The sequence below is a fragment of the Tachysurus fulvidraco genome, chromosome 14 (assembly GCF_022655615.1).
Source record: "Tachysurus fulvidraco isolate hzauxx_2018 chromosome 14, HZAU_PFXX_2.0, whole genome shotgun sequence".
NCBI lineage: Eukaryota > Metazoa > Chordata > Actinopteri > Siluriformes > Bagridae > Tachysurus > Tachysurus fulvidraco.
The window spans coordinates 2,216,422-2,230,138 of NC_062531.1; the positions used below are offsets into that span (position 1 = coordinate 2,216,422).

Sequence of the window (13,717 nt, forward strand, 5' to 3'; positions counted from 1 at the left end):
AAGACACTTTGATAAAACGTCTCCTACGGAGAGATAATAGAGTGACACAATACGGCACGTATTTCCGGCCAGCTCATCGAGTCCACAGTTGTTGACAACCTGTCATTTTTCTTCCCACTCGTATTCCGACCAGATTTTTCTTTCTCTACTGTTATTGGCTGACACGCTCTCGCCTTCTGAACAACGATTGGCCGGAAATTCATACGTCACCTATAAGCAAGAAAACGAGGTTATATTAACCAATCACGGAGAGGGGGCGGGATTAGCAAAGAATTTGGGTGGGAAAAGCGCGCTACGTGTTTTAGACAGCCGTCATCATATCTGCAGCCTGAAGCGGCACAGAAAGGTGTAGAAATTATACACAATGGTGTTGTTTACGATGATCGCGCGGTTAGCGGATGGACTTCCTCTGGCTGCGTCCATGCAAGAAGACGAACAGGTTTAATTTAAACATTATTTTATATTCCTGTGGTTTTTGTGCAGCTAATTTTATCTAGCTAGCTTTATTAGCTATATTAGCTAATCTGTGGTAACAGCCCAAGAATGAATAAAATAACAGCGTTAAGTTTCCACGTTTCGGTGTAAACATTAAAAACAAAACACTTACACGGTTATAACTCAGTTGTGAACAGAACGTCTGTAAGGGAAAGAACGTTGCTAACTTTTTTTTTTTTTTTTTTACCTCAGATGTTCAGACGTTACCTCCAGGGCGATACAGAAGAAAATATCGTATCGTGATACTGAATTAGTTTTCACGATATACCATACGTGGCGATTTATATACTTAGTTGTAAATATTTCCAAATCTGCAGATCCTCGCTGATAAAGAAGGGTTAAAATGTAGTGCTAATTCCGTTTCTTTTATTGAATGGTTTATTAAAAGTTCAGTTTAAGTGCTGCTCCTGTGTTCATGTTCATCGGTTTTTTTGGCCAAGTGTGTTGACACACACAAGGAATTTGGTTCCAGCAGTTTGTGACTCTCGAAGGTACAGACATAAATAACACAGAACAATATAAGAAAACATAACAGACGATGAGATACAATATAGACAGAATGAGTATTAAATATGGATATAGAAAAATAAAATATATAAAATATGAATGTAGAATATGAGAGATCAGTTATGTACATAAAGTGTCAGAGTGTAAATAACAATATTGTGCAATATTATGCTTTTTGTGCAATATACAGCAGCAGTAGTGTGTATATATACAGATGATGTGATGACTGACAGTCGTGATAATGCAGCACTTATGAATATAATTATGGTGAGGTGTTAATCAGGGTGATTTGTCTGGGGAAAGAAACTGTTCCTGTGTCTGGGAGTTTTAGTAAACAAAGTTCTGTAGCGCTGCCAGAAGGGAGGAGCTGAGAGAGGTTGTGTCCAGGGTGCGAAGGGTCAGTAGTGATTTTCCCTGCCCAGTTTCTGGTTCTTGTGTCCTACAAGTCCTCGGGGGTGGGCAGGGGGCGACAATTATTTTTTCTGCTGTTCTAACCGTGCGTTGCAGTCTGTTTCTGTCCTGTTTTGTTGCAGCACCAAACCAGATGGTGATGGATGTGCACAGGACAGATTCTATGACTGCAGTGTAGAACAGCATCAACAGCTCCTGTGGCAGACCAAACCTCCTTAATTGACATAGAAAGTACATGTTCATGGTGCTTGCGGTTTGACTCTTGTGGCCGTGCACCGTCCGGTGTGTTGTTTGTCTACGTAAGCGTGCGATGCAGATCCACCATATCATCACAGCGCATCAGGGAAACGTTTGAATCAAGATTTGCTCAGTTCAATACAAATTACATTCCACAGCATTAAAAAAAACAGCAGATGAAATATTTCATCAGTTTCTCCTCTAACAACTTTCCCATTTGGTTACTAATTAGATGCACAACAATGTGAGACGGCCCTGTAACTGCGGCCCTGTAACTGCGGCCCTGTAACGTAAACATGCTCTCGTCGGAGGAAGGAAGGAAGAGGATCACCAGTGTTTGTAGTTATTTAGCTTGTTTTGATGGTCTAATCTGACAGCAAATCTTAGCACGTGACGTGTAACTGAAACAGATACGTTTGAAATAAAGGTGATGATTATAAAGTTGAATTACTCTGTGTTACATTTACAGCGTCTTATCCAGAGCGACTTGCACTCATCTCATTTTTACACAGCTGAGCAGTTGTGGGTCAAGGGCTTTGCTCATGCGTGTTATGTATATCCACATTATGTGTTTTTTTTATATATATATATATATATATATATAATGTGTGAATGACACAGAAACCTCGGGGGGTCAAAACTTTTGCACAGTTTGGTATATTGTAGATACTGTAACTGCTCGAAGGAGACATGAGCGTAGCTGTGCCTTATAGACGTGTGTCGAGGTTTATTAATCTCTTCCTTTTTCCCTTTGTGTTTTTCTCACGCGGCCGTGAAGGCAAGTGAAAAGGTTTGTTCAGCTTCTGCTTCAATTCTGCTTCGTCATCATACGAGAGAAACTTCACCAACAGATCGCACACAGAGCCTGAAAAAAGCCTGACTGTGGCTGTGTGCTGATATTCAGCTCTCGAACAAAAGAACCAGACTTAGTTTCCTCTGCTATCTGTCTGTCTGTCTGTCCGTCTGTCCATCTGTCTCTTTATCCTTCCATTCTGTTGCTTCTCTGAAGTGATGTGACGCTTTTCTCGGTTTCTGCTCAATTCTGGATGCTGATTGGATGCTGCAGCATCTCGGTTTCTGTAGCAAGATCTTGTACAAGCATCAACACCACATGATCTAAGAGGAGACGTTTTATTCTAAAAGGATTTTAGATTATTTATATTTCAGATTCTTCTTATTCTTCTTATTTTAAATTTTTTTAGAAGGATTGTTTACAGCTTCACTAATCAGTAGGAACAAGACTGCTGACTCGTTCTTACTGATTACAGTAAGATGGTTCAGAAGTGTCATGCGTCGTCGTGTATTAAGGTTAAAGTTGCAGCAGGCAGCGAACGTCACTGTGACATAAGAGGAATAAAACACTTCAGGAGGCGACGTACTGAACATCAGGGTGGAACAGGAACATGAGCTCAGCCTCATCACAGCACTGAGGTGGTGATGATTATTGAGTATCAGCGCATGTCTAAGTGGTGGTTACTCTGTGTGTGTGTGTGTTATTTATCTTACATGTAACTGTGTGTGTGTGTGTGTGCAGATGGGTCGAGACATGCAGCAATATCAGAGTCAGGCCAAACAGCTGTTTCGGAAGCTTAATGAACAAAGTCCAACACGCTGCACGCTGGAGGCCGGATCCATGACCTTTCAGTGAGTCACACACGCTCTCTCTCACACACGCTCTCTCTCACACACGCTCTCCCTCACACACGCTCTCTCTCACACACGCTCTCTCTCACACACGCTCTCTCTCACACACGCTCTCTCTCTCACACACGCTCTCTCTCACACACGCGCTCTCTCTCACACACGCTCTCTCACACACACGCTCTCTCACACACGCGCTCTCTCTCACACACGCTCTCTCTCACACACGCTCTCTCTCACACACGCGCTCTCTCACACACGCTCTCTCTCACACACGCTCTCTCTCACACACGCTCTCTCTCACACACGCTCTCTCTCACACACGCTCTCTCTCACACACGCTCTCTCTCTCACACGCGCTCTCTCTCACACACGCGCTCTCTCTCACACACGCGCTCTCTCTCACACACGCTCTCTCTCTCACACACGCTCTCTCTCACACACACGCTCTCTCTCACACACACGCTCTCTCTCTCACACACGCTCTCTCTCTCACACGCGCTCTCTCTCACACGCGCTCTCTCACACACGCGCTCTCTCACACACGCGCTCTCTCACACACGCGCTCTCTCACACACGCGCTCTCTCACACACGCGCTCTCTCACACACGCGCTCTCTCACACACACGCTCTCTCACACACACGCTCTCTCTCACACGCGCTCTCTCTCACACACGCGCTCTCTCTCACACACGCTCTCTCACACACACGCTCTCTCACACACGCTCTCTCTCACACACGCTCTCTCTCACACACGCGCTCTCTCACACACGCGCTCTCTCACACACGCGCTCTCTCACACACGCGCTCTCTCACACACGCGCTCTCTCACACGCGCTCTCTCTCACACACGCGCTCTCTCTCACACGCGCTCTCTCTCACACACGCGCTCTCTCTCACACACGCGCTCTCTCTCACACACGCGCTCTCTCACACACGCGCTCTCTCTCACACACGCGCTCTCTCTCACACACGCGCTCTCTCACACACGCGCTCTCTCTCACACGCGCTCTCTCACACACGCGCTCTCTCACACACACGCTCTCACACACACGCTCTCTCTCACACACGCTCTCTCTCTCACACGCGCTCTCTCTCACACGCGCTCTCTCTCACACACGCTCTCACACACACGCTCTCACACACACGCTCTCTCTCACACACACACACAAACTCTTGCACACACACACACAAACTCTTGCACACACATTCTTGCACACGCACACTCACTCACACACACGCACACTCACACGCACACAAACACACACTCACATGCTCACACACACGCACACACTTAAACTCAGTATACTCATTTCCTGTTGTGCATCACATCAGCAGGATTTCACACTCTGTTTATTTTGTCTTTAAAAAGAATCCAAACCAGCAAACCGAGAGATCTGATTCAGCTAATCTAATCTAATCTAATCTAATCTGATCTAATCTAATCTGATATAATGTCTGTGTTTGGTTTTGAAACGTGAAGCTACCTGATAGAGACAGGGGTGTGTTACCTGGTGCTGTGTGAGGCCGTGTTCCCCAAGAAACTCGCCTTCGCCTACTTAGAGGATCTCCAAGCCGAGTTCCACGAGCAGTACGGAAAGAAGGTCCCCACCGTGTCCAGACCGTACTCCTTCATCGAGTTCGGTGAGACAGAATCTTTCCTCCATTCTTTCTTACTTTATTGTCTGAGTACGTCGAGAACTTTAACTCGAACGTCGAATTGTTTTAAAACCCGTTTGATCAGATACGTACATCCAGAAAACCAAGAAGTCTTACATCGACAGCAGAGCTCGCAGGAACCTGGGCAGCATCAACACGGAGCTGCAGGACGTCCAGAGGATCATGGTGGCCAACATCGAGGAGGTGCTGCAGCGAGGAGAGGCTTTATCTGGTAAATAAATAAATAAACACCCAAATCAGGAATCCTTACAGCAAAACAAAACCCAACACTAATCATTCGTACCTTCTGAAGCCGCGTCCCAGACGACACACTTACACTGTACACTGTAGGGTCTAATAGTGATAGTGACGTGACATACGGTTAAGTGCGGTGACACATTCTCAGAATTCGTTCTCTGCATTTGACCCATCTGAAGTGCACACACACAGCAGTGAACACACACACACCATGAACACACACCCGGAGCAGTGGGCAGCCACTTATGCTGCGGCGCCTGGGGAGCAGTTGGGGGGGATTCCGTGCCTTGCTCAAGGGCACCTCAGTCGTGGCCGGCCCGAGACTCGAACCCACAACCTTAGGGTTAGGAGTCAGACTCTCTAACCATTATGCCACGACTGCCTAGTGTATGAGTGTTCGCTCCATATCACTTCCAGCTTCGATATTAAACACTGATGCTTTTTATTAACCGGAAGTTGAAGCTGTTCCGCAGTCGATGGCGAATGTTCAACACACGAAACGTGACGCCGCTACAGATGAAAAGTAAATCACACAATGCGCACGAGGGCCAATTTAAAAGAGGTCCGTAAGACGTCTCGTGCACCGGAGAGTCGGTGGTTTGTCTCAAACACGTTCCTCATCCTGCAGCATCACCCGGTAGCTCCGCCCCTCTTCAGCTACGTTAAGCTGAAGCGTGTGTTTTGTGTGAGCAGGCTTTTCTTTATTACTTACGGAAGGAGTCTGCAGTGTTCGGCGTCTTCAGGACTGAGGACCGACACGACTTTTTGTTGTTGTTGTTGTCGTTTACTTTGTGGTGTTTACTAACTCGACCGTCTCATTTTCAACACCCTCCAGCTTTGGACTCGAAGGCCAGCAACCTGTCCAGCTTGTCCAAGAAATACCGCAGCGACGCCAAATACCTGAACACGCGCTCCACCTACGCCAAGCTGGCGGCCGGCGGCGTCTTCTTCATCATGCTCATCGTCTACGTCCGCTTCTGGTGGCTGTGAGGATGAGGAAGAGGAGGAAGAAGAAGAGGAGGACAGAGGAGACGTGACGGAGACCCGGACGTCGCTCCGAAGGCTGTGGAAACGAGTCGCTGTCACTCTCCTTTTCCTCAGAGACTGATGGTTCCGGCATTTTCTCTCCACCTGCAGTTTGCAGACTGAGCTACAGTTCTTTGATCCTTTGTACATTGTGTGTTTTATTAACCGATGCAGAAAGGTGTGTGTGTGTGTGTGTGTGTCTGTCTGTGTGTGTCTGTCTGTGTGTGTGTGTCTGTGTGTGTCTGTGTGTGTGTGTGTCTGTGTGTGTCTGTGTGTGTCTGTGTGTGTGTGTGTGTGTGTGTGTCTGTGTGTGTGTCTGTGTGTGTGTCTGTGTGTGTGTCTGTGTGTGTGTCTGTGTGTGTGTCTGTGTGTGTGTCTGTGTGTGTCTCTGTGTGTGTGTCTCTGTGTGTCTCTCTGTGTGTGTCTGTGTGTGTGTCTGTGTGTGTGTCTGTGTGTGTGTCTGTGTGTGTGTCTGTGTGTGTGTCTGTGTGTGTGTCTGTGTGTGTGTCTGTGTGTGTGTCTGTCTCTGTGTGTGTGTGTGTGTCTCTGTGTGTGTGTGTGTGTGTCTCTGTGTGTGTGTCTGTCTGTGTCTCTGTGTGTGTGTGTCTGTGTGTGTGTGTGTCTGTGTGTGTGTCTGTGTGTCTGTCTGTGTGTGTGTGTCTGTCTCTGTGTGTGTGTGTGTGTGTCTCTGTGTGTGTGTGTGTGTGTCTCTGTGTGTGTGTCTGTCTGTGTCTCTGTGTGTATGTGTCTGTGTCTGTGTGTGTCTGTGTGTGTGTGTGTGTGTGTGTGTGTGTGTGTGTGTGTGTGTGTGTGTGTGTGTGTGTGGTGATGTGAATAACAGCGAGGGTCGGAGAGCTTTTTTCCCGAGGAATTCGCCCACACAGAGCGCCACCAAGTGGACAATTGGCCTCATTTCACAATCCATCTGAGGCAAAGAAAAGGAGCTCTCACTCGCTCACTCACTCACTCACTCTCTCGCTCACTCACACGCTGAATAGAGGGATTGCAGGTTTGGTCCTCGGGTTCACAGGCCCACGTGTGAGACAGTGAGATGCACAGCTGTGAAAACCATCACAGTGAAGAAGAAAAAGAAAGAGGACAAAAGACTCTGGTGTACTTTAGCCATTCAGTTAATAACAATAATAATAATAATAAAACAGTCGAGCGTCCGACACCTGCAGTTTCACTGTCTACTCTAATAAACTCCAGACGTTTCGTTTGTTGTTCTGTTCGAAATGAATTCTGAGTTGATTCGAGGCTCGACTCCAACAGTGCAGAAGAATGAAATGTGTAGGGAATAAAATTCGAAAAGAAATGTAAAAATTCTACCAATAAAACTTTCCTGAAAGAAAAGAGCTGCAAAGTACAGAATTCTTCAAAAAAATAAGTTTGTTTTAGTTTTATTCCCAGTTATTACTTATTTAATCCCAGTGTACATGAGAAATGAGGGAATTAGATTGATTTTTATTTTCTTATTTATATATATATGTGAATCTTTTTGTAAAAGTAAAAAAACAAATCCACCTAAAATCTGATCCAAAACCCAGGATAGACATCAGGGGGAAAATGGTGGCTTCAATAACTGGGGAAAAAAATAAGGAACAAATTAGATCAAATCCTGTAACATCGATCCAGCCATCCATTGGGTTTTCATCCACGCACACACACACACACACACACACACATGAAAATAGATCCCCAGAGGTGATCACCAGGTCCCGTAACAAATGATTTGGAGGTTTAGAAAAGTCTGGGATTTTTTTAATGCTTAAATGTAAAGGCACTTGGCTGTATATTGTGTTAGAATTGTCTTTATATACAAGTGACTTTTTTTTTATTTTAGCTGTGTGAATTTTTCCCCTATTATTTTTAAGTACTTTAATTTTTAATAACAAAGGATCGTATTCAGAAAACAAAATACTTTCATTACATTTGTCTAGATTTCTGAGAACAGAAATATATATATAAAATTATTATTATTATTATTATTATTAATATTAATATTATTATTATTATTATTATTATTATTATTATTATTTACAAAAAAAAAACCCAGAGAGCATCAGGCTGAAAATAAAAATACTTTATTTTAAACCCTTGCTGTACCACTTTATTCTCACCAGAGGGCGCCATAACACCTACATTAACATCAGCTAGCTCTACAAATCTGTTCTGAACTCATGAACCCTAAAATACAGCCCATATAGTGCACTTTTAGATGTATATTAATGCAATGCCTTTGCCACACACTCTTTTCAATAAAAATAGAATAAGACAAAGCTTTTTTGTAAGATGCCATGAGTTATTGTGGTTGTGTAAAATATTACAGAGTAATCTTACAGAATTTGTATATTACTTATATATATTATAATATTACTCACTCTCTCACTCATTTTCTACCGCTTATCCGAACTTCTCGGGTCACGGGGAGCCTGTGCCTATCTCAGGCGTTATCAGGCATCGAGGCAGGATACACCCTGGACGGAGTGCCAACCCATCACAGGGCACACACACGCTCTCATTCACTCACACACACACACACTCACTACGGACAATTTTCCAGAGCTGCCAATCAACATACCATGCATGTCTTTGGACCGGGGGAGGAAACCGGAGTACCCGGAGGAAACCCCCGAGGCACGGGGAGAACATGCAAACTCCACACACACAAGGCGGAGGCGGTAATCGAACCCCCGACCCTGGAAGTGTGAGGCGAACGTGCTAACCACTAAGCCACCGTGCCCCCCATTATAAGATTATATTACATTATATTAGTATAGTACACATATGAGGAGAAGACTAAGTATATAGTCCAGTAGATTATAGTGGTTCTACTCAGTGTAGTGCACGTGAGGGAGGATCTGATCCCTAAATGCAGTGTATAATATAAAGTCTGTATTATTCCACAACCCTGGGCACTAAAGCTTTGTAGAAATGGCTCATAAAGGACATAGAATCCACTCGACGGAGCTTCATAGAGCGTTTTATCACGAATCTGCTCTTTAACGGATCTACATGTACAGCAAAATGAACTTCAGACAATTGTGTGGTGTGGTTAAACAGAGAAAAGGGAAGTGAACACCGAATGACTGTCCATCAGATATACAGTGCACTGTACAGGATGTAATCAGCATTTCTATTCTATTTAAAAATGAACGGAAATATTAGAAAATAAGTGCGTTAAACACTTTCTATTTCGCACCCTGCTGTGTATATTGCATTAAAGTAGAAAGAAGGAAACTGGATACCAGATGATCTACTGGGCGTTTGTACATCCAGTGTAGAGACAACGTAGAGTGAAGGAAAGTTAATTTACTGTAGAGAAGAAGGATTTAAATCCAACATGGCACTCTGTTGAATATACATTATCACTGGGTACGTTGTTGTCTTGTAGAGAGGGCATGTGTATAGTGTGTATAGTGTGTAGATCCTGTGTGTGATGTTCTCCATGTTCTCTGTTTGCTGATGATGGACTTTACACTGTTCCATGGAACAGCGTATGATTTAGAGATTATTTTATAGACGTCTCCTGATCAGTACCAAACAAACAAGGCAGACAGAATGCATGCTTTGCAAAATCTGATGTGATGTATCATGATTATTGTCATTTTACCCTATAAGATAAGCTGCAGTGCAGTTATAAATGGTGAATGGATGTTATAGTGCACAAGTGCACTATAAAAGTGTAGTGTGTCACTATCAGGTTGTACCCCAGAGTGGCTCTTATATCGTTAACATCATAGAGTCGACATGCGTGTAGGCAGAAGGTCGGCATTTGTCTTTCCGTCTCTGTCTGTTGTTATTAAAAAGGCCGGAAGAAAAAGAGATGTGTTGCTGATTTGAGAAAAACTCTTTTACTTTGTTTCACAGGAAGTGGGTGCTTAGAAAAAAAGAGAAGCAGCAACCGCAGGGCACAGGCCAAACTTTTCACCCCTCCAGTTTCGGCCTGTTAAACAGGAAGCGTTCGAGAAAATTGAAATGGCAAAAAACATCAGCTCTGTCTGTGCATTCAACCTGTCTGTGTGTGCGCGTGTGTGCGTGTGTGTGTTTGTGTGTGTGTGTGTGTGTGTGTGTGTGTGTGTGTGTGTGTGTGTGTGTGTGTGTGTGTGTGTGTTTCTTTGTTTGTTGTGTGTATATGTGTATATATGTGTGTTTTGTGTATACGTCTGTCTGTGCATTCAACCTGTCTACGTGTGCGTGTGTGTGTGTGTGTGTGTGTGTGTGTGTGTTTCTTTGTTTGTTGTGTGTATATGTGTATATATGTGTGTTTTGTGTATACGTCTGTCTGTGCATTCAACCTGTCTACGTGTGTGTGTGTGTGTGTGTGTGTGTGTGTGTGTGTGTGTGTGTGTGTATGGGTGTGTGTGTGTGTGTGTGTGTGTGTGTGTGTGTGTGTGTGTGTGTGTGTGTGTGTGTGTGTGTGTGTGTGTGTGTGTGTGTGCAAAAAATGACAGCAGGTAACACACCTTGAATGTACTAAAATCTATCTACTATTATTTATTGTAAGATTATTAAACCTATTTTTAGACATTTTCGTCTATTTAAAGCTTCAGATTCTTGTCCTTTGTTCTACTGACAGAAAACTTTGTGTCTTCTAGAAAACGACGTGTGAAATGATCGAGAAAGCTTTAAAGTCGTGAAAAAAAGTGTTTTTTTCATCTTAGATTTGGTTTATTGGAAACTTTGTTGGATAAATTGGACCAGATTCGTGATATTTTAACTTAGATGCGTAGATGTCATTTTTTTGGATACATTTTGTAACCAATAATAATAATAATAAGAAGAAGAAGAAGAATATAATAAAATGCTGCTGGTATGTAGTAATAATAATAATATCTATCTATCTATCTATCTATCTATCTATCTATCTATCTATCTATCTATCTATCTGTCTGTCTGTCTGTCTGTCTGTCTGTCTGTCTGTCTGTCTGTCTGTCTGTCTGTCTGTCTGTCCGTCCGTCCGTCCGTCTGTCTGTCTGTCTGTCTGTCCGTCCATACGTCCGTCTGTCCGACCATACGCCCGCCCACCCGTCCTTCCGTCCGTCTGTCCATCCATCCATCCAATGACAGCGTGTGGATCTTGGAGGAGATATGAGAAGAAGGAAGAGGACATGAAACAAGGCTTCAGACAGACAACAGTATTTTTCACTTGAACTGTCTGACTCACACAGGAACTCTCACAGAAACATCACGTAAACTGAACTGAAAGGATGACAGAAATAATTCGGCCCAAACCGAAGTGTCGACCAGCGGCTGTTGATCGTCTGTGATGTGTTTTGTCAATGACGGTAGTGTATCACCCAAGATCTCTATACATATCTGCTTTATGTATAGAAGACGTAGCGATGTGGACACGTGTGATGCTGTAAATAACAAACCCACTCGAGCTCTGTTCATATCGTTATGTGAAGAAAATAAATAAGATTAAGTGTCGAGATGGACTGTCCTTTCCTGTTAAGCTACGTTATGGTTGTACCTTCATATTCAGAATATGAATCGGTTAGATTAGATTTAGAACATGAATCAGTTAGATTAGATTCAGAATAGGAATCAATTTGGATTAGATTCATAATATGAATACATTTAGATTAGATTCAGAATATGAATCAGTTAGATTCTGTATATGAATCAGTTAGATTAGATTCTGAATTTGAATCGGTTAGATTTGATTCAGAATATAAATAAATTTAGATTAGATTCATAATATGAATCAGTTAGATTAGATTCATAATATGAATACATTTAGATTAGATTCAGAATATGAATAAATTTAGATTAGATTCAGAATATGAATCATTTAGATTCTGTATATGAATCAGTTAGATTAGATTCTGAATATGAATCGGTTAGAATTGATTCAGAATATAAATACATTTAGATTAGATTCATAATATGAATCGGTTAGATTAGATTCATAATATGAATACATTTAGATTAGATTCAGAATATGAATAAATTTAGATTAGATTCAGAATATGAAGCAGTTAGATTTTGTATATGAATCAGTTAGATTAGATTCTGAATATGAATCGTTTAGAATTGATTCAGAATATGAATCAGTTAGTTAGATTCATAATATGAATCAGCTAGATTAGATTCATAATGTGAATAAATTTAGATTAGATTCAGAATATGAATCAACTAGATTAGATTCAGAATATGAATAAATTTAGATTAGATTCAGAATATGAAGCAGTTAGATTTTGTATATGAATCAGTTAGATTAGATTCTGAATATGAATCGGTTAGATTTGATTCAGAATATAAATAAATTTAGATTAGATTCATAATATGAATCGGTTAGATTAGATTCATAATATGAATACATTTAGATTAGATTCAGAATATGAATAAATTTAGATTAGATTCAGAATATGAAGCAGTTAGATTTTGTATATGAATCAGTTAGATTAGATTCTGAATATGAATCGGTTAGATTTGATTCAGAATATAAATAAATTTAGATTAGATTCATAATATGAATCGGTTAGATTAGATTCATAATATGAATACATTTAGATTAGATTCAGAATATGAATAAATTTAGATTAGATTCAGAATATGAATCAACTAGATTAGATTCAGAATATGAATAAATTTAGATTAGATTCAGAATATGAAGCAGTTAGATTTTGTATATGAATCAGTTAGATTAGATTCTAAATATGAATCAGTTAGATTAGATTCTAAATATGAATCGGTTAGAATTGATTCAGAATATGAATCAGTTAGATAAGATTCAGAATATGAATCAGTTAGATACGATTCAGAATATGAATCAGTTAGATTAGATTAATTCTCAATTTCTTCCAAAACTAAGAAACTGATCATGGACCCAAACCACAACCAGTCTGTTGGCAACCAAAACGCAGCCATCACAGTCACATATTAAGCCAATTTCCTGGACGCATAAAATGTCGTAAGAACCAGTAAGAGTTTAGTTTGAAAATAAGAATCAGTTAGAGTTAGATTCAGAAACTAACCATCAGGATGTGACCTCACTCTTAACCACTTCCTTAACTGATCAAAGACCTGCGAAAATATCCAAACCACAAACAGCCTATTGGCAATCAACCAGCAACCATCATAAGCACATCCCAGGCCAAGTTCCAGGGGACACACACACACACACACACACACACACACACACACACACACACACACACACACACACACACACATCAGTGGGCCCTGGATATCAGCTCCATCATGAAGAAAACCCAGAAGAGATGCTACTTCCTCAGATGCAACATGTGTCCTGTACATCACGTTACACCATCACTGATTAATGTCCTATAACGACACGACCTCAAGTCTTTTATGTCTTATAACAACTAAGAAGCCTTAAGTCATGATCTCTGCAGTTAAATGTGTATGATGTGCATGTCAGCTTCCTTTCTCTGTAAACTGATAATAAGAAAAAGAAAAAAAAATCCCACTTTGTCACCCAGAGGCTGTCGTGTTGTGAGGAGTTCAGAGAGTC

At 41.8% G+C, this 13,717-nt stretch overlaps 1 protein-coding gene across 2 annotated transcripts; it reads left to right on the plus strand.

The window, feature by feature from the left end:
- The first annotated feature begins 267 nt into the window (after positions 1–267).
- sec22bb (SEC22 homolog B, vesicle trafficking protein b) lies at positions 268–6,263 on the plus strand. Of its 2 annotated transcripts, XM_027160712.2 has the most exons (6): positions 268–439; positions 2,429–2,440; positions 3,185–3,294; positions 4,775–4,935; positions 5,036–5,182; positions 6,044–6,263. In XM_027160712.2, exons 1-6 carry the CDS (start codon positions 365–367, stop codon positions 6,196–6,198), a joined length of 660 nt encoding a protein of 219 aa, XP_027016513.1. In that variant the 5' UTR covers positions 268–364; the 3' UTR covers positions 6,199–6,263. The 2 variants fall into 2 exon arrangements, with proteins under 2 accessions (XP_027016513.1, XP_027016514.1); XM_027160713.2 differs by lacking the exon at positions 2,429–2,440 and having other exon boundaries at positions 270–439.
- Positions 6,264–13,717: the final 7,454 nt, after the last annotated feature.

Coding starts and splice junctions, on each gene's coding strand:
- sec22bb (XM_027160712.2), top strand. CDS start 365: ATGGTGTTGTTTACGATGATCGCGCGGTTAGCGGATGGACTTCCTCTG. Junction 3,295..4,774: donor GCCGGATCCATGACCTTTCA/GTGAGTCACACA, acceptor TGAAACGTGAAG/CTACCTGATAGAGACAGGGG. Junction 4,936..5,035: donor GTACTCCTTCATCGAGTTCG/GTGAGACAGAAT, acceptor CCGTTTGATCAG/ATACGTACATCCAGAAAACC.